Genomic DNA, 22,271 nt, shown 5'->3' with positions numbered 1-22,271 from the left:
AATGGGCCGTATGGTTGGAGTTGCCAGAAGAAAACCTTTTAGGTTTAGTTTGCTTACAATTTCTTAAACTTCTGGACCAAAATCATTTGTAGTGATGAGACCAAGACTGGACTCTTTGGCCACAACCATTAGCACTACATTTGGAGAGGGGCCAACAAGGCCTATTGATGACAATAACACTATTCCTATTGTGAAACACGGAGGCGGATCACTGATGGTTTGGGGATGTGTGAGCTACAAAGACACAGGAAAGTTGGTCTAGATTGATGATAGGATAAATACTGCATGTTGTCAGAAGATAGTAGTGGAAAACATGCACTCTTCAGCTCGGAGGCTGTGCACTGGACGCACTTGGCCTTGTGTTTTGGATTGTTGTCATATTGAAATGTCCAAGTCCAGCTGTCAATGGTTCCAAAAGAATAAGTTGACGTGTCTGTCTCAATCACCTGACCTCAACATTATTGAGACACTTTGGGGAGATTTCAAATGTGCAGTTCAAACAAGAAAGCCCAAGAGTTTATAGGAACTTGAGGTTTTCTGCCAAGAAGAATGAACTGCTTTACCGTTAGAGAAAACAAAGAACCTCTTCCACAACGACCACAAGAGACTTTAAGGTGTTATTGATGCAAATGGGGGCAAAATTGTGCTGGTAAAAAAGTTTTTTTGTCAAGGATTTTTTATCTTCACAGGTGTCTGAACTTGTGCTATTGGCGTTTTCTGATGTCCCCACCACTTTCTGCCAATCAACGAGTGGCTAAAGCAACTCGGCTCCAACCATTCTGTTCAACTTTTCAATGGACCTAAAACCAATGGGGGCAGTACTGTTCAATACTGATTAATGCACATGTGTCCAAGGATCCGGCCCACCGGGTAGTTATATATCCGGCCCGCCAGAACGGCCAGATGTTATCTTGTGCTGGTGACATATTGAAGCAACACTACGACTATGGAGGCTGAGAGATTACTACCCGATACTACTAATAGGACATATTTTATGTAGATCAAAAGTGTAATTTTTCTTTTGAAATGACATGAAAGTGAAGAAATTTGAGTGCTTTCTCTTTCAACGTTTAGTTTATTTCAAACTTGTTTAATTTTGACAAAATATTTTTTGGGAGAGTAAAATACAAATATAATTTGCATCCTATGGGATCATGACTATTAACTACCACTTTATCAAGATGCTCTAATAAAGTATTAAAATAATACATCTGCATTGCCTTTAACAAAATATTCTCAGCTTATTTGTGGCTCTAGAAATGCACACAGATGAACACACAGCTAGTTTGGACAATGACCTTAGGGTTTAATGTGAGGCAGCGCTGCAATCAGCAGCACACTCATGTAATGAGCCATGATGGGACACAACAGTTGGAGCGAGGGTCTTCTATTGTTCTGTGCAGCCCCTGTGGCCCCGGAGCCTCACTGTCGTTAAAGAGGGGGAGGAGGTTAATGCTCTTCCTCACGCCACCTGTTGTTCCCACCCTGAAGCATCCCCACCCTTACCGCTTCTGCTTTTGTCTTAGAGACTTATATAACAAAAACACACACACACACGTGGGTAATCAGTGGTCACGTTCTCTTTTAGTGTGGTCTAATTAATTCATGAATATCCTCTGGAGGAGGGTTGGCCGAGTGCGCCTGGCTCAATGACCAGCAGACGGCCGATCACACAGGGAGGGGTTAAGCCTGCCGCCTCCCCCCGGCCATCTGATCCCCTTTCAAAGACAAAAATGACCAGCAGTTGAGTCTTAAACAAGGCCAGGACCTGGAATCCCATTAGTGAAGCATGAACACACATCAGATCTATAGTGTGTGTCTATGGATGTATGTTCAACCCTCACATTTCTTTGCTATGTTACAGAGAGAGTGCACATGGTCTCACGAATTACAGCAACGTGTACTGCAGGTGTGTTGAAGCGATTAGAGATTCACTCACCAGTGAACAGAATCAAACATCTGGGAGCAGGAGCTCCTTCAGTGCATTTTCAGAGGGTGAACTTGTGCTGTTTCAGTTTCCATATTTGTTGACTGTTTTTTTTGAGACTTTAGAATTGTTTCAACTAAGCGGTCCAGTCCGGTACCAATCAGTCAAGCTGCTGTTTATTAGGTATTTTAAATTTAAGACTTGTGACCAAAAGAGTAACCTGAATTTTACAAACATTGGAAACGTTAGCTTAGATGAGCGCTACATTGGTGCTTTCTAATGTCGTCATCACTTTCTGCCAATCAACAGGTGGCTACAGTGACCGTTCTTCAATGGACCTACAATTGATAAGGCCACCAACAGATACGGTTCAGTACTGTTTAATGGGTCCCGTTTACAATGGAAAAATTGTTTTTTCCAAAAGTCTGTTGACCTGAAGCTTCCGCCGTGTGTGGGAGGAGCTTCCGTCAAAAGCTTTTCCCAAACTCGTTATGGAGGACGTAGATACCGAGAGATCAGGTTTATTTATGTTGAAGAGCTGAATAAAAGCATCAGTAAACGTCTCCGTGTCTGGGTTCAGATCTCCCAGTGAGGAGAATTAGATGTCCCGCAGCCAGTGTTCCTTCAACAGGGATGTGCCATCAGGGAGAGGCAGTACGGCAGGCCGAAAGGGTCAAAAATCACCACGAAAAGCCTGCATGGCAGTGCCTCTCTGGTGGGGGGTGGGGGGGGGGGAGGGGAAAGGGAAAAATTGCATTTTCATCACTCTTTTCTCTCAATTGTTGTAGATTTAGACTCCAGATATGTACATTTAATCAGAAACTAGATGTTTTTACAATTTTGTTTATGTTCACAGTTCAAAGATGTGTGAGAAGATATTTATGCTTTGAAGTACTTTACATATATTTAGTCAAATTTATGTTTTAAAGCTTCTCAAACGAGTAAATTTAGGCCTTTATCTTCTTTTTTCCTTTACTACTTGCAGATAAGAAAAATGACAAAAAAACTGTGACCATAAAACCATGACACGATCCAACCGGAGAGCTTTGTGATCCATTACACCTCTAGTATTTGGAAATGATCAGGTACTTTTGTAAGAATCCTCTTCTGTTGTCAACACGCTGTAAATAAAATGCTGTATTTCTTTTGCTGCACTTTCTGAATCATGTTCTGTCTCTGAAGCACCACCCCTGAGTATTTCCTGCTGTCAGCATATATCCCCTGCTGTGAATCAAGCATGATGATCATAAAAAACACAGAAAAGACGCATCTCTTCAAAACAAATCTTTCAGTGAGCAAGCAGCAGCGGGTTCAGACACAGCTCTGATTTTGTTGGAGACTCTTTCAACCAGAATTTAGAGTTAAAGTGAGGCTTTTTTGTGTCTTAGTATCAAATGCAAGTGTGCTCTGTGATTCAAGAACATGACACAAAGCATTGGGGGGTGTCAAAACCAATCTATGATCAATAAACAGCTGCAAATTGTACAATCCATTTGTGTGAATAATCATGACATATGACAAATAGCGTTCATATTCATGTGTAGACCAACAGTATTTTTTCTTCCATGCAACCTGACCTGATACAATTTAGAATAAAGACTTCATGAGTAACTGAAGGTAATTAGCTCTATCAGAGATGAACTATTTTCATTCTCATTTTTGACTTTTCTGTTCAAACACAATTAGTAAAAGATGTAATGGTCAGCTTTCGGGCAAGAAAAAAACTTGCTTAGATTTATTGTGTTTTAGAGGAAGTCCAAGGGAGTAATTCAGACTGAAAATGTCTGTTGGTCCAGACTGAGTTCGACTATTTGTTCCGGATCGAGTCCTGAACCTTTCGTTTGGTCTGTATTCAGACTGGCGTCTACCGCAGATTTCTGTTTTGGCCCTAGCCCTGTAAACACCACCACGTCACTAAAGATCTCTCCAGTCAATGGCCAGCAGTTAATGGAGGCGGAGTCAAAACAGAAGAGAAAGATGGATGCGCTGAGGTTTGCAAATCCTTGCCAGGATTTTTCACTTTTTCAAACTTTGTATTTTGCTGATAGATTTTGAGTGTCTGTATAAAGGCCAGGTTCAACACTTTTTACTGCTGCTTTTCACGGAGGAATCCTGCGTGACGGTTACTTTGGACGCTACGGCTACAGGTTCACGCTAATAAGTGTTTGTGACATGTGGATTGTTGGTAAAACTGTGGAACACGTTAAAAGTTGTTTTAATGAGCCCGAATTCATCCAAACACATTTTAATGATTTGTTGGGTTCTCATTGTGGTTGTGTTATGGCATTGTTGCTAAGAGAATTCTGTTAAGAAACTACAAGATAGCTTTTGGGATGACGGCGTGCCACGTAAAGAGAAAAGCACTTAAGAAACAATTTTAGTGGCATTAAAACAAACGTTCAAACAAGTAAGGAGTTGGACAGTTTTTTCCTGTTTAATAACACAGCGATTGTTGCTTTCCATTTGTTCTGCTACATTTCTACACTGTTCACTTCACGTGACACTGGCTATGGTGGCCGTTTTGGTTCAGTTATTCCGCTTGCGGTTCTTTTTGTATTCAGACCATAGACCGTCTAAATAGAACTGGACAAATCATCCGTTGAGACCACCTCAAAAGATGGGTCCGAGAGCGGTTCCTGGTCCCGGACCAGAGTCCGTTTGCGTGTATTTAGACTGAAACTTTGTTCTGAATTATCGGAGGAAATTAACTCTGATTCACTTTAAGCAGACCAAATGTGTCCAGTCTTGCAACATTTAACAGATAATCCTTGTTCATCTACAAAGTAATTTGGCTAAGAAATGCTCATTCAGGATTTGAAAATAATAATGAACACAATATTTATGGCATCCTTTTGGGTAACGGGTTATGTTGAACTTATTCGGCCTAAAATTACTGTCGGCAGGAGAAAAATACAGGCCACACAAGGAGCATACACAATGGAAATAGGAACGATCTGCAGGATTTAGAGGGGTTGAAAAAAACTGAAAAATCCATAATCCTAAAACCCTTATTTTACCCGTACAAGTATTCTCTAGAAATTTACATTTCTACAGGTTCACAGAGTGATCTTTGACTTTGGCGTGGTCCAAACCGATTTACCTATTTACGCCCACAGAAACTTGTATCCACCCGTAAGGACAGTTGTGACTACGGCATTAGGTGTGAACAGAAGTCAACAGCAGGTGGCTGTTCACTTAGCTGAATGTGCACATAGCAGTGTGGCAGCACTCACTGACAGCAGGGCCTGGAGGGCTCCCATCACAACCCATATGTCTGTGGATCCCTGTGTTAATGGCAGGGACAGAGGGCAGCTCCAGGACAGCACAACATCACAACACAACAGCGGACTGAGTGCAGCAGTCTGTTGATTAGAAAGTACTTTGACAATCATCCATCTTTCCAGGGTAAGACACATAATTCCAAGTTGCCCCTGATGCAGCTGTCGCAGTGTGAATGAGTCTGACAGCAGGATGACAATCTGACGCACAGACAAGGAAAGACACGAGAGCGTGACTTGTGGTGTAAAAACCTGAAATTGTCAACAAACTAAAACAGACAACATCATATAAATCCAATTAATTTGGCATTTACTGTGCAGCTTTCATTCTGGATGCAGATGGCAGAAGAGTGTTGGGGGGGGGGGGGCCTTTCCCTGAGACTGTGACAGACAGATAAAGAAGGAGAGAAGATCCAGCTGTTGACAGAGCGGTTCAGCTGCCCCTCCTCCTTACTTTGGGGTTCAGGATTACTGACTGATTGTCAAAACCACTTTTCAAGAACACACATGTGCACAAACACGCACGTCCAAGGACACACACACACACATACACTCTCAAAACAAGCAAAGCAAGAGAATTTTGCTACAACTACTCTATTTTCTTTTCCTAAAACCCAAGAACAGCTTCAGATGAACTCTTTAGGAAGAAGCAATTGACTTACATCCATTGACTGTATATAGAGAACTAGACTGAGTGACCCTCCATTTCAAACAGGAAGTACCAACTGGCTCCAAAAAGTCAAAATCCCATAGACTTCTATTGAAATCTGCAAATCTCATTAATAATTTGTATGCAACTTCTGCAAAAAATATATCTGAACATCTGTCTATCAGCTAGAACTCTGACCCTCCCAGACCTGTAACTCCGCCTTGAAGTAGTCCACCCCCACTCCACCTATTATTCTAAATTAGAAGCACCTGTTCGAGATCGTTAGCTGCATAAAGACACCTGTTCACCCCCTACAATCAGGAAGACTCCAACTACTAACATGGCCAAGACCAAAGAGCTGTCCAAAGACACCAGAGACTAAATTGTAGACCTCCACAAAGGCTGTAAAGAGCTACGGGGGAATTGCCAAGCAGCTCAGTGATAGAAAGTTCTTCTATTGGAACAATTATTAGAAAATAGAAGAAGCTAAATAATCAATCTCCCTCAGACTGAGGCTCCATGTAAGTTCTCACCTCATGGGGTCTCAAAGACCCTAAGAAAGGTGAAGAATCAGCCCAAAACAACACGGGAGGAGCAGGTCAATGAGCTGAAAAGAGCTGGGACCAACATTTCCATGGTTACTGTTAGTGATACACTACGTCATGGTTTGAGGTCATGCATGGCACAGAAGGTACCCCTGCTTTAACCAGCAAATGTCCAGACACAACTGTTGTAACAACAAGGCTTTGTGTTTTAGTTTATATCTAAAATCCCAGAAGCACAGTAAAGTGATGGCCCAAGCACTTTTTGATTACTGTATCTAAGACAGAGACAGAGATGATGAAATGAAATAAGTCTGAAAATCTAAACCAAATATGACTAAACTTTGTGGAATACTTTTATGCTGAGACTCATACTGCAGCTTGATGTGGCGGAAAGACCATTCCAACTTCCTCTCCCACCCAGCTCTGTGACTGCCTCCATTTTCTTTTGCATGATAAAGTGCAACAAAGATGCATTCCAGGCAAACTCAAGTGGCTGTGCAATAGTGGCTCTGGATAGGGCGCAAATATTGCTGAGCTATCAAGGTACGATAGCATGGGAAATTAAGAAATGTTAAAAGAGTAAAACACACAAAAAGAAAGCTGAGTGTCAGGAGTCAGCACTCTGTCTCTTCCTCTGGTCACCGGCGGGAGCCGTCTCTAGAGTGCTGACTGCGCTCCCAGCAACCCCAGCACACAGTTCCTGGATGCTGCTTAGCTGGCTCACATTTGCCAATCACCTACAGGACACTTAAGCAGCGCACAAAGCCTCACTCCTTGCGAAGTATTGTTTGCGCCACCCTGCCTTCATTACTGAGCATTCTACCTGGACATAATCTTCTGTTTCTGACCCGGTTTCATTTCTGATTTTCCGCCTGCCCTGACCTTCACCTGGACTCTGGCTCTCTTCTTGGATGACCCCTGCCTGTCTGACCCTGATTTAGCTTTTGCTGACTTTTATCTGTGCTTAGTTCCTGTCTGAGCTAATAAACCTGCTGCACGTGGAACCAGATGTCTGCCCGTCTCTGACTATCCATCCAAGAATTTTTCTCCCAAGAATGATTGCAGTTCTGCTCATTTCTAAATGTTTCAGATGTGTATTGAGGAAGAAATCTTTGAGACAGTATTTTAACTGTAGTTAATGCCCTTGGGCAGAATGGACCAGCACATATGACAGAGAAAATACAAAACAAGAAACAGGTCGACAACCTCTGAGTTCAGGAACCAAAGGTATGTTCTCTAGTATTGGTTACCTAACACCCACAGCTTAGTTCCCAACAGATGAATACTGACCTTCATCTATTGTACTGCTGACCTGACAACAAATATAAACTGCTCTCCATTACCCATCTTCCACTCTTAACTTACAACACATGTAACAAAAAGCCATCCTGTCGCTCCAGCTTATGGTGCTGTTGGGTTTCTATACCAAAAACAGTTTGTATCTCTCTCTGTCTTTATTCAGGGGCAATAGTTGGAAGTGCTGGAATCCTGGCAGATGTACATATACGCAAGTTCAGCCAAGGCAGCGCTATGAGAAATTCCTATCTGTGAAAGCATCTGCTTTGTGACAGCTGTGTCCTCATGCGTGTGTCAGACAGCTGCAGAACAGCGGCTCTCAGCAGACGGCACTAAGACAGAAAACCTGTCTCACACAAAGACCCACCGGTCCCTGGTGTCGCTCTGAAACCAGCAGCACTCTGCACATGCTGGATAGATTTAAACACTGCAGAAGGTGAGGCTCTCTGTCAGCTCAGCAGCTGCAGTGTGTTCCTAAAGGGAAAAGGTAAGACTCATGCAAATCATGTCTGCCGGGTTTGTTCCCGTTTAAAGAGTTCAAACGAGCAAAACGAGCTGCTTTGCAGCTCAGCAGGGAAAGCTGAAATTATAAAGTCATGCTGAGAACACACACTGAAGAATTTTCACAAAGGCAAGTTTTTTTTCTGCCATCTTTAATCATGAGGAACTCTGAGAAAAGGATTGGACACGTCTCCACCGACACAAGCAGCTTGTCTCTCACATCCAGCTTCATGAGCTTGATATTAAAATGGAGTAAGACCTACTAGGTGAGTGGAAAATATCTCCACCTGCCAGAAGAGAATTCTGCACACATAATGGATGGTTACAGATGTAAAATTTAAGATAATGTGCCGGCCGGGGGCAAAAGCGTTTGATAAAAGTCTTAAGCTCAACAGGTTTCTAAAGAGACCAAAGTGAAGGGAATGTTTCAGTCTGGCAGTTATTCTCCAAAATCAAATCTAAAATTATATTATTATAAATTATATGTTTGCTGTCTACAATTTAGCACATGTTCATTACAGAGTAATAATTGATTTATAAAAGGAAGCCCCAGCTATATGCATACACTCATCTGATGAAGCTGGACAACTTCCCCACAATATGAAGAAAAATAGCAAATCATTAGTGCTGATGAGCAGCCCTGCAGCATTCTGACAGCACTGTAGTGAATTTACAGACTAAGAAAATGATTTCCATGATGACTCACTTTTTTATTTGCCTGATCTGGCCCGCTGGGTAATTCTATCCGGTCCTACTTTATTGTTATTAATGGCTCAATGTTATTTTGCGGTTATTTTTAACTTGTATAATTTGGACAAAATAGATTTTTACTGAGAGTAAAACATTGAAATTTATTTAAGGTTTAAGAGGATTTATTCTAAAATACTATTCCTACGTGTTTTTATTCATAGTTATGGTACAGTTACGGTTTTAAAGTTTAAAAATTGGCAATCTGCTAGCTTTTTTGGCTGTTTGGCATTTACTAAGATTTACTCTGCTGTTTTTTTAGTTTTGCTAATGTTTTAGCTACATGCTAGCTGTTTTGGCAGAATTTAGGCTTTTTTATTTTACGTTTTTTAGGTTGTTTTGGAGTTTAGCGAAAATTTACATGCTAGTTGGTTTGGCTAATTTAGGCTTTTTTTCAGTTTTTCAGGTTATTTTGAAGTTTAGCCATTCTTTCAGCTACATGCTAGCTGTTTAAAGGCTAATTTGGCATTTAGCTAGTATTTTAGCTGGCTATCAGCGTCAGTGATTTCAGCTATCAACTTCATTGTTTTTAGCTATCAACTTCACTGTTTCACTTTCAGCATTTTTAACTCTTAATTTCAGCATCTTCAGCTATCAGCTTCATCATTTTAACTATCAATTTCAGCATCCTAAGCTATCAGCTTCAGTATCTTTAGCTATCATTTTCAGCATTTTAGGCTATCAGCTTCATCATTTTAACTATCAACTTCATCGTTTTTAGCTATTAACTTCAGCATCTTCAGCTGTCAGCACTAGCATCTTCAGCGGCCAAATTCAGCTTTAATTATGTTTAAAAGTTACAATTTTAAAGTTTTAAAAATGTAGTTTTAATGTTTTTAATAAATGTTTATCCTGTTCAGCCCACGACCTAAGATATGTTTTGGATTATGGCCCCTTGTACGATTGAGTTTGACACCGTTGTTTCACAGTAACAGGACTGCTCTTGCAGCTGGAGAAGGAACACATGCCCAAACAGCAGATGAGCGAGAGTAAAACTGATGCTCCCAGAGCTGAGGAACACCAGGGATGAAGCCTCCAAACTGCACACGTTTCTGCTTTGGTTGATCTTTTCTGAGTCTTTGCAGGTATGAAAGCTCTTTCAAAAGGTGAAACACCTTCACATATATCAAAATCATAATAAAAGGCACTTACTTGCTACTTCCAGCGATGCGTTCCGACTCACTGCCTCGCCCAGGTAGTTACGCGCTACGCACACGTAAACGCCTTCATCTGGTTTGCTTCGCCGGCCGTGTACGATCCGCAGGAAGAAGAGCGAACCGCTGGGGAGTAGCATCCGGTGGGATCGAGGGTCCTCTCGGTCTGTTTCTACCCGCTCGCCATCTTTGTACCATTCCACAGTCGGAGTAGGTCGACCTTCAGCCTTACAGTTGAGGGTGGCAGGTTCTCCCTTCGACACAATCAAATCTGAGGGATGTTCTATGACCCGGGGTGCAGCATCCTCTAACCTGGGGCGGGATCCTGGAAGAGACAACATAAAAAAAAGAAACATGAAATCTGACTTCACACTTTTAAAGCTGATCACAGGTGGATGTCTGAGGCTTAAGAGGTACGGAGCAATAAACAAACATCATGAACATTAGCAGCTTTTTAACATTTTTTCATCAGTACAATAAATGCCAAACTATTGATTGATTGATTGATTGATACTTATTGGTTAATGACCTGAAAGTGTGTTGTAAAAGTTAAGATAAGGTGGTTGAAGTTAAGAACTGAATAATCATAATGTATGCAATGAAATGAAAAACACAAAGTTAAGTACCGGTAAAGTCAAACAGGGGTGGAATTATATAAGTTCACTTCCCCCGACTCCCTTTCAAGCAATTAATTAAACTCCTTTTTAGAAAGTTATTTTTTAATGGTCTTATTTTCTTTTTATATAAGATTTAATGCGTCTATTTATAATTAAGAGTAATAAATGAATTATTCATAAGTAGGGGTGCCACGATTAGTCGATTAGTCACGTCTATGTCGACCATTAAAAAATAGTAGTCGGCTAATTTAATTAGTTGTTTTTTTTCCCTTAAATCTCAAAACTACAGTGCGAGCTTCCTAGTGGCGCATCTGCCATTGTCTTTGACACACACGTGCAGTAGTGCTAATCTAGTTTAGTAGATGTCACCGGAAGTAGCAGGAAGACTGAACTTATGAAAAATTCTCAAACGAGATCAAGTCTTTCTGCATGACATGTAGAAATGCTAACTTTCTGGGCTCTGAGCGAGAGCATTATACAGTTAGTAATTATAGAGTCAGAGTGTAGTGAAGTTGAATAGAGTTGTGAGAGTTCAGCTCCACAAAATGCACTTTAGTTATATTGAGTCAATGAGGGGCACCAAAACTTTATCTTTAGTGAAAAATAGTTCCTTGTTTCAGACCCCGACCTCATTTGATTTAGTCTTGTTTTAATGTCAGAAACAAATGGACGAAAAAAGCTGCATGATTTATTAAAGGTTTAATATCATCCTAAATTTCTTCCTTTTTAGTTGGCTTTAAGATAATAACGGTTAAGAAGTGTGTTTTACATCCAGTTTACGCAAGACCCGATTAGTCGACTAGTCGGGAAAAATAACCAATGATTGGTCGACTGTTACAATAATCGTTTGTGGCTGCACTATTTATAAGTGTATCTGGATATACGTATACATAGTGTCCAATCAATTTCATGACTAATTATCCTAAATTTGATACATCTGTGTATTGATATGCTGTTTATGTATGTTGTTTGTCTCCTTTGGTTTATTTTTGATTTGATTGCTTGAAATAAATAAATTCCAAATCCAAACTAAGTGTAACTAAACACAGCTAAGATAAGATGAACTAAACTAAGAGAAATCAAGACCAATGAAAGTCTAAAGCAGAACAGATTTAACTTGAAATAAATATTTTAATTTGGTATTTTTTCCAATAGAGATTCCAAAATCACAATGTTTTGACCAAAGATTGATCCTTTAGTTTTACTGTTGATGCCTGAGTAATAATGTTCAACCACAGACTATCATTTATGGTTGGTTTGCTGGAGGTTTTTCATCTGAACTCTTGAGTCTCCCTGAGTTTCTGTAGTAAAAACATCATTGGTTTTGTTTCTGTGTCACATCTTTGCTTCAGTGGTTCGTGTTCACCCCATCTGTGTGAGAATGGAGACGTTTAAAGACCAAATTTTCTGATGGTGGAAGATAAAGGAATCAGTCATGTCTGTCTTCAGACTGTCAAATCCTCTTTAAGTTTTCTGGGGATTAAAGACTCAATTTAAGTGCTTCTTACAGATGGAATACAGAGTACTGCATGATGGTTTGTTCTCTGTGTTTCACAGATAATTGAAATGGTTCAAATTAGACGTTAAATTACTTGTTATGAAGCACATTCGTGTCTTGATGATTAATGTCAGAGCAGGCAGAGGTTTAAAGAATGGGATTCTTGAAATAAACAACTAGAAAACTTGACTAGTCTGTAGTTAATTTGAGAAACAATTAGTTTCAGTTTGTAATGAATCTGTCATTTTCAGTTATATATTTTAATTAACGTGAAGTACACAAGAAAGCAGTCAGTGAATGCATCATCCCTCCACTTCACCATATTTCTCTATAGGAGATTCCTCTTTATTCCACAAGATATTCAAGTCATACAACACGTCCTGCTTGCTGTCCAACTGTAACTGTGTTTTTTATCTTCACACATCAACCTAACGATAGAGGTTTATACAAATATGCACCTTGTATATCCCAAGATTCACAGCCCCCCTCAATGTAACGGTAAAATCTGTCCAACATAATACAGCTTCAGCTCTCGTCTGTTTTCTCAGCGACAGGACAGAAAGAGTTAAAAAAAGAAACAGACACAGCGACCTTGGCTTTCACATCATTTCCTCTGCATAAATAACAAGTAAAACATTCAAGCGACCGACACATTTTCAAATCCCTGGACAAATGTCTTTGTTTCTTTGACTTATAAAGTAAAAACAGGATTATTTTCATTAAAAGTACAAACTACTGTATCTTCTGGACTACAGAACGCACCTGTATATAAGCCGCATCGGCTCTGTTTAAAAAAAAAAATATATATATATATAAGCCACTCGGGCTGGATTGATAAAATCGATTAATCGATTTGAATTGATCTAAGCTACCAATAATTGATTCCTAAAAATAGAAATCGATTTAGCACATAAAAGCTAAAGTCCGCTAACTTGATGCTAACGTTTAATGGAATTTCCCATAGGACGGCTAATGCTAACGCTCGGTCGACCTAAACATACATTGCTGACTAAATGAACATCTTTAGAAACTAACAGGCTTGAATTTTCCAAACATTTTTAAAGAAACATTTGTTTAAAAGTAACCATTTGTGGTCTAAAACAGTTTTTTTTTGGTCATTCGTTTTTCTTGTTTTGGAATAGAGTGTAATACTGTAGCGTGATCACCACCTAGTGGCCAAACTGAAATGTTCTCCAGGAGAAGCAGAACAATGTTTACAATGTCAATGATCTAAACATTTTTTAGAACTTCTCCTTTTGAGAAACCATGTAACACTGTAGGATATTAACAATCTCATTATAATTACACTAATACATTTTACACTATGTGAACTGTATCAGATTTACATGAATATCTTTAAAACATATATTTACATTATTCATGTATTTCTAAACAAATGTGTCTAAATGTGTAAACTCAAAATTGAAATGAATCAAATTTTATTGAGTGGATCGAAAGAATAGAAAAAAAACAGAATATGCTGAATCAAATCAAATTGATTTTGGAAATTATTATCAATACCCAGCCCTACAAGCCACACTGGGCTATAAGCCACAGATATCTACGTTGAAAAGTTAGATATTTACTGCATGTACAGGACCATTTTGTACCATAAATGTACATGTTTGTACCTGCCGCCTCCAACGTCTCACCACAGATTCATTGATGCTAACCTTGTGTGCAGCAGCGCGGTTTCCTTCTTGGATAACCAGCTCGATGGCCTTCAACCTTAAACTCTCATCATATGAACTTCTTCGTGTGAGGGTTTGGAAATTATTACCAGTTAGTAATTTTTCGTGCATGTTCTACCTGCTAAAGAAAAAGTAGGGCAGGCTTCTCTTCTTTGCATTTATATTTCGTTTATCTTAATTTTGATTCTAATTCCTAATGGTGGAAGAAAAATCCACAGAATAGTATAGGCTGTGTATAAGCTGCGTGGCGTAAAAAAGTAGCAGCTTATAGTCTAGAGAATATGGTATATGTAAAAAGAACACAACGCATTCGAACGAACTGACATGTTCCTGAAAAATCATAACTTTAACAGTTACTTAGGTGGATGAAATGAGCTCAGCGGTTGGAGCTCTTCTGGAGAGAATCCTCATAAATGTTACAGCCCTTTCTGCTGGAGTCAGTCAAGAGGAAATGTAAAGCTGAAGGAATCAAACCACACTGTGGGACTAAGCTTAATATCAATCAGAAGCATCAGAGTAGAAATCACAAAACCACACTTTTTTTTATTAATGATACGCCTGTCCTGCAGAGTAACGTGAGCTTTATGACAGGATCCCTGAGCTGCTGGTCTCCATGAGGGAAAACGCTTGACCGTCCTAATCTGGCACGCCACAGATGTCCAGCTCAGAAGCAGAAAGTGTCAGATCATTCAAGAGACCTTCTCAATAAGTGCTAAGATGACAATCCAGAGAGCTGCTTCTGTGCAGCCGCAGGCTGCTCATTAATATGGCAGAACAATAGTTCAGACCAGCTTGATAGAGACTGACTCCTCTGGCACACATCTCAGGGATATTTGAATTTCTAAGATGAGCAATATTCCCCAGTTAGCCGGCTCAAAGTAAGAGGGGAAGTATGAAACTGATAAGGACATGACTAAAAAAGATGAAGCCAAATCAGGTTAAGCAGACAGCCGGGGCAGCTGACTGGTCTTCTCAAGAACAGGAACGTGAGGACCCTCCAAGGACCTATTAGATCCTGCGCATGGCGCTCCACGGCAGAACTGTCAGAGGTACATGTGAGCTAATGAAGCCGCGGGGACGCAGCAGGAAGCTGGCATGCAAAACCCCAAGTCTGTCTGACAAGAGCACAGAGGGGAGAGCAGATGAAAAACTGGCAGGGCACACACCAGTGAGATCTAACTGTGTCTGGAGGTAAGAAAAAAAATTGATACATCAAAATACTATTATCATGCTGTGTGCAATGTCAGTGTCAATCAAGGGGCATCAAATAATGACATTTAGACCTCATATTGGTCTTCCCGTAACGACATAACTACTGTGGTTGTGCTCACAAGGGAAGAAAACTAAGTTAATGAGCAAAATGTGAGAAAGCTGACAGTGACTACAGAAGCATGAATGCATTTCCAAATATGGAGCAAATTCTAGAGCATATATATCTTTACGTGCAGCCAGAGTATTCCTGTTTATTTATTGATCCTTACAGCTCAAAGGCACTGGAAATGGTGATTTGATTCCAGTCAACTACTTTAATTTAGCTGTTTTAGTTATTTTATTATTTTTTATTATTTTTTTTGTTATTTTATGTATTTATTTATTTATTTATTTTTGTTATTTATTATTTTTGTTATTATTATTTTTTGTTATTTTATGTATTTATTTTATTTATTTATTTTTATTTCTTTGTTATTTATTATTTTTATTATTATTTAAGGGCCTGAATTTTACTGCAGAAGTGAAGGAATTGCATATATCAAAATGAATTACTGCAAACTGAACCGCATGAAATCAATGTGTAATTATCCGCAAGTTTGCATTGCGACTACAAAAACCAGAAACAAAGACTAGAACTGAAACAACGAAGAAGAAAAACCTTTATAAAATATCGAAGACGAAGAAGAAATCAAACAAAATCGAAGACGCATTCTACATGAAGAGCTGTCAAGTCTTTTTACTTTAACACTGGAGAAATTTCTGGTGACGGCAAAATAACACACGTTCTTTGAACTACACAACGTAATTCCAGTGGATTCTGAAGCTCAGAAAAGCACATTTCAGCGCAAATAATTCAAATTTCAACATGTTCAATGGACGCCTTTTATAAGTAGAGCCCAAATAGTGTCTTAAAACTGTGCGTAGTGATGGACATACATGAGTTTTGAACGCATTACCTGTGATAATGCTAGTGTAAATGTTGGAACCTGAATTGGGCCACAAATTCTAGTGCTGATAGCTGAAGATGCTGAAATTGATAGCTAAAACCTGAAAACGGTGAAGCTGAAAGCCAGCTAAAGTATTAGCCAAACTACAAAATAACCTAAAAAACCTTAATAAATGTCAAAATAGTCCAAAATAGTCCAAAAAGCTAGCAGAATGTCATTATAACTTTTAACTTTATTACACCCTGACTCCTTATAATATAAATTAACGACTAATCGACTATTAAATTAGTCATCGATTAGTCGACTAATCGTGGCAGAAATACCGTACAGGACCGCTCAGTGGATACAAGGCTTTACAGTTCCAGTCAGTGTGGTTCAGCAGCAGCTATACTTGTTTGTGTGTTTGTGCCATCACCATGTTGACAGCACACGACTGTACAGTACTTGAGCTACAACAATGACAGTCCTGTTCATGCTGTTCTTCCTTCAGTTGAAGACAGAACAATCTACAGCAGACTCTCTTTGGCAGACATCATGAAGGTGTATTTTGTACCAAAGGGCTGCAGGGCACGGTCCATTTCAATGAACTTTTCTCCAGCAGCTCACCATCACGGACTGTCTCCTGTTTGATGAGTCTGAGCCGAGAGAATGAACATCAAACGGTGTTGGGGAGCGGACTGTGTCCGACCATCAGGAAGAGCCAGAGCACAGAATGAATTACTTTCAAACAACTTCAAAGACATTTTAACTGAAGAGATATGTGGGTGGGGGTGGTGGAATTACAAAAAAAATGAGGGAGAACAATGGAAGCAGAGAAGCAGCTCATGCTGCAATGGGCTCTAAATATCGTCGGACTGAGATGTGCAGAGGTACAACTTTACAAAGGACTCTGTGTGTGTCCATTCAAACAGAGGAGATAATCACTTCACATGGTTACTGTTTATTCTTAGGGTGTATTCAGACTGGAAAAGTCTGTTGGTTCGGACAGAGTCCACTTAATTTGTTTCGGATAGAGTCCTGAATACTGCGTTTGGTCGGTATTCAGTGAGGACATAAACAAGATTAGATACGTATCAAAAAATCATCGAGTAACTGCAGTATCATTTGAAAATCACAGATATTAACAAGATTATTACGTTTGGTTCAAACGTATAAAATCAATCAAGAAGGAAATAATTGATTTCTGGAAAAACGCAGTTTCTCTTTCTGTTTTTTTACTCTTTGTCTTTTTATGTACACGCAATGCAAACAAAAAGACGTCCAATCATAAGCTTGCTTCTTCCAAATAAAACATGAATACATTTCTCTGTCAAATGCCGCTTAGAGCTTAAAATGCCAAATCAATAGCAAATATCTAGATTTTAGCATTTCTCGTAAAAGAATCAAACTGTAGCGTATCGCCTAAAAAGTTAGTTGAATACTTTATGTACTTCATGGAATATGTATGGAGATGCGTATTGAACTGTGTGAGAGGGAAAGATACACACCCCTAGTATTCAGACTGGCACTTCCAGACCAAACTTTGTAAACAAAATTATGTGACTACATATCTCTTAGGTCTCTGGCCAGGATCTACAAGGCAGGTCAAAACAACAAGAGAAAGTCGAGGGGGCTTTAAAATCCTTGTCAGAATAATTAACTTACTAAAAAGTTATATTTCAACTACCAGTTTTGAACGTCAGGAACAACAATTTTTACTTGTTACTTTGGTACGGCGGAGGCAGGCTACAAGACGGTTACTGGCAAGGAACCAGAGGATGTTAACTCAGGATGTTAGCAACTGCAGCTTGAGGAGACTTTGGGTATGAAGGTACGTTATTTATGACATATTGCATTATTATTATATAGATGATGGGGAAAACAGTAATAAGTCACGTTATAAGTTGTTTTAATGAGCCTGCATTCATCGAGTTACTGTGTGTCATCGTTGATTTACAAGTCAGTTCAAGCTACAAGCTAGCTTTTTAGATGACGTCATAGACGTGCCGCATATTGAGACACAAAAAAGCTGTTTTACCATAAACTGTCTTCCAATTACACAGTTGGACCAATTATGTCTTCTTTGATAACAAGAAAGTCAATGCTTTATATTTGTCCGCGTCTCACTGGTGGCTTCATTCATAACCTATTTACGTCAGGTGACAACCGGCTACGGTGGCCGTTTTGGTCCAGTAATTCTCCTCTGACAGCAAATTGTTTTCACACTGAGTAATTTCATAGTAAGCCAGAGTTGAATCCGATTGGAAACGAACCAAGACAACCTCAAAGATGGGTCAGAGAGTGGTTCCTGGTCCCGCTTCAGACTGAAAATTATTCCAGATTATCAGGGGAAACGAACTCCAGTTCTCTTTAAATGAACCAAATGTGTCCAGTCTGAATACTTTTATTCCATCCAGCCAACTACTCTGACTTGTACAGTAGATCCACTGGAGTTCAATCCTCATGATCTCAGAAAGGACAGGAAGCCTCACATGAAGAAGTCCGTTCTGCTGGACTCAAGTCATAATAGAGCAGGAATGTACGCAACAGTTTGTTTTTGAACGGTAATAGACAGTACACACAATGATACAAGGAAAAATGTTTTAAAGAAAAACATTACAAAAAAGAAAAGTTGATTTTTTTTCTACATACATAGAGATCATTTCCTAAAAGTACAACATGGAAAAAATGAGGCTCTGGCCATCTAAGTAGTTATCAAAAAACAAACGACAGAAAAAAGACTTGTTGAGTAAGTAAAGACTATTAACATGCAGATAAGAACACTGCCAGAGGTTCATTTCAACATAATTTCACCTGACAGCCTGTTTGCTTTGGGTGACAACGTGTTAAATGCCTTTCTGCCCCTGAACAGCTCTGAATATAAATATGACCACATCTCCTCTGAATGCTCTTCAGCTCTCCTGACAGTGTTTTCCAAACACAGATGGCGCAATGACCAGATGATGGTGTGACTCATGGGAGAATGGTGGAGGATGCTCACTTCCCCTGATGTCTGTTGAAGGCTCGGTCTGCGGGCCAACACAAATCCGCACCTTCTTACGGCTCCACTGCTGGAAGCTCAACGTGAAGTTCGTCTCAGCCGCAACTTGACCACCGGTTTCATGTTAGGATGTGGGAGTCAGTCAGCCTGTGCCATTCTCAAACGACAGCAAAACGTTCTGCCTTCAAAATGCACAGTAAGTACAGTAAGAGTGTGACACCAATATCAGACAAGTTCATTCCACTCAGAAACAATAATCAGCCTTCCATAACGTATTCCCACTTCAAATTCCAATAAAGACTCCATCAGTCAATCACAAAACATAATGTGGTTCAGCATGTATGCTAATGCCCTGAGCTACATCCATTACTGTGTTCCTGTCATCTGGAACAAGGCTGAAATATTCCGACTCCACACAGTCCTGCAGAGAGAAGCTCATAAAACATGAAGGCCTCATCAAGCCTTCCTACCGGAAAGAGTGAAAAATGCTTTTTGCTTCCAACTGGGGGAAGCGGATATAAATCATAACACTGCAACCCCGAAGAAGCTGCACTTCAGGACAAAGATTTAACATGCAGCACAAATCACAGCTGAGCTGAACTGGCCTCAGACTTTTCTGCACAGCTTCCCACTAAAGCAACCTACACACTTGCATGAGAGAGCTGAGAGCATCATAAAGAAAAGCCCTCATCGGCAGGTTATGCTGAGCATCAACATTGACCCCACTGACAGGAGCTGAGATGACCTTCGTTTCCAGCAGAAACACACTGTTGAGGCAAGCATCTTTACATTTAAATTAGTCCTTTTTGTGGTAAATATTTGGGGGCCTGACGCCTGGTTCACACTTGACGTGGAAGTGCAGCGAAACTTGCTTGGAACGGAGTCCGCTTCCATTTAGCGCCCTTGTTTACCTATGGTGTGGTTCAAACCAGGCACGGAGCACCAAGGTCCTCCACGGAAGGCTCACACCATGCAGTGGATGGTCTTTTTTGTGCACAAAAGTGGGCCAATGAGTTTATAGCCTAAATGTCTAAAAACTAGAGCTGTCAGGCGATTAAAATTTTTAATTGTGATTAATCGCATTGTCCATAGTTAACTCGCGATTATTTGCAAATCAATATGGGGCCTTTTTTTTAGGAAAAAAATCTGGTTCGCGGAATTTAGCAGTTCTACATTAATTATGAAAACAAGAATGACAAAATTAATAGTTTTAATCAGAAATACTTTATTTTGTAACATTGTATTGAGATAAACTTTCTTAACAATAAAAGGCTGTAACATAAAATGCCTAACAAAAGCCCAAGTGCAAGTGAAGGGCATTTTAAATTCAAAACTTCAATCAACGTTCAGTAAAATAAAATTAAAAAAACATCAAAAATAAAATGTCCATAAGACTTTCATGTTCATTTTTTGTCAGGACCAAATATTTTCCTCCTCTGCTGAACTACAGTAATAAATGAAATAGAGATTTATAATTTCCAATGAACTTTTGTTTTTTAAAACATTAAAGACTGAGAAAAGCGGGATACTCTGTGGATAGTTTGACAGTCTGTTACTGCCGCCGCGTTCTCTGGCTGCAGCTCGATGCAGCGACGTGTCCAGCGGAGCTCACGCCATGAATATGCCGGCAGACAGAGAGCTATGCTGGGGCTGGATCACGCTTAAACCTCCAGAACATTTAAAACGTCCTCCGGTGCGCTTGCTGTTCGGAACGTCGGGGGTCCGCAGCTCTCGGGACGCGGCGCCGGACGCGAGCCGGTACCACCAGACGTGGTACTGGACGCGAACCGGAGCCGGGTTAGGGTGCAGGAGCTCTACGCGTCCTGGCGCCGGGCCGGTTTTAGCTCGCAGCTCGATGGTTGGAGACCCGCCCGTGATCTAGTGAGAGCAGCCGGTGAGTTGGAGGGCGATGAGGGACGCCCGCGCGCGGTGTGGAAAGGCACGTACGAGAAAATCCGCGATTAATGCGTCAAAAAAATTGTCGGCGTCACGCACGTGCCAGATTAACGCGTAATTAACGCAACAAATCTGACAGCCCTAATAAAAACATGATGGCTCGGGTCCAGTGCGATCACGGAGAGCTCTTTCTCCACTCCTTTCCGCACACAGCGGGGAGGGGAAGGAGGGGATCCTCGCACTCTCTCCCCCTGCTCTGGAGATAAAAACGCACGTGGATGGCAGAGCGTCCGCAAGCAAAAAGGTCCAAGCTGTGTATGTATCTTTCTAAAGTAGATGGAGACAGCGTGCGCTGTTTCTTATGTAACGAAAAACATGGATTGTTAGGGTGGTAACAGCAGTAACCTGTCCAAACACTGCGCAGCGTCTGACCTTCCAAATGAGACGTGTAGCGGTGTTATTGATCCAACAGGTGTGTATGCTAGCGGTACACATGTGGAGCACGAGACTAAAGTGTTGATTATCAAAGATAAGTGCAGGAAATTTTGATAAAAGGAGGGGGAAAGAATATGGATACAGGCACTGAAAAATACAATGATCATATAATAGGCTGAAAGTTCATATTTTGCCTTAATAATAAATGATTTGGTATAAAATGTAAAATTAATTAAAATATAGCATTGTGGTTTTTTTTATTTCAGATTTATTGCTCTTTGAAGCGAGAAGGTCGTTTGATATACTCTTCATTTTAGCTCTTAACTGGAGCTTTGTTTATCTGTTACATTAAATGTATGTTACTATTGTAAAGACATGTTAGTGTTTATTGACAATTTTATTTCAATGTTGGAGAGGACATTAAATAAACATTTTGTGTTTAAAATTGTTCAAAAAAAAATCTTTGAAGAAAATAAAAAGATATATTTGTTTTAAAAAATAGTTATATATCATAGATTACCAAGGCAATATAATTATTGCAATGTTTCACATATCGAGATAATATCGGTATCATGAGCCATGTATCGTGAATCGCATCGAATCGTGAGTTAACCTGAGATTCCCAGCTCTAATCCAGATACATGAGAAAATCCAGTTTATTTTCAATATGCAACCAATTTTTTACAAAAAAAACATTGCGATTGACAAATGCGATCATGTTTTTGTATCTAAACATACTATAGAGATGGAAATAAACATACAGCTGGGGTGGGATTATATAAGTTCGCTTCCTTCCACTTTCAAGCGATCTACTTGTGATCTATTAAGTGATATGTTATTTCATGTATTATGACCTGATTGCTTGAAATAAACCATTTCATTCATTCATTCATATAAT

General features: G+C 39.9%; 1 protein-coding gene across 1 annotated transcript in view; it reads right to left on the bottom strand.

Moving 5' to 3' along the window:
* Positions 1 to 22,271, bottom strand: part of robo3 (roundabout, axon guidance receptor, homolog 3 (Drosophila)) — a 96,769-nt gene that overhangs the window by 66,561 nt on the left and 7,937 nt on the right. Inside the window, exon 2 of the mRNA XM_024261674.2 lies at positions 10,096 to 10,422. Within this exon, the coding sequence (XP_024117442.1) occupies positions 10,096 to 10,422 (327 nt within the window). The remainder of the gene's footprint in view (positions 1 to 10,095; positions 10,423 to 22,271) is intronic.

Source organism: Oryzias melastigma, linkage group LG14 (assembly GCF_002922805.2).
Source record: "Oryzias melastigma strain HK-1 linkage group LG14, ASM292280v2, whole genome shotgun sequence".
In the NCBI taxonomy this organism is placed as follows: Eukaryota; Metazoa; Chordata; class Actinopteri; order Beloniformes; family Adrianichthyidae; genus Oryzias; species Oryzias melastigma.
Note: the sequence above shows the minus strand (reverse complement) of the source record. Positions and strands in the feature narration are given on the sequence as shown.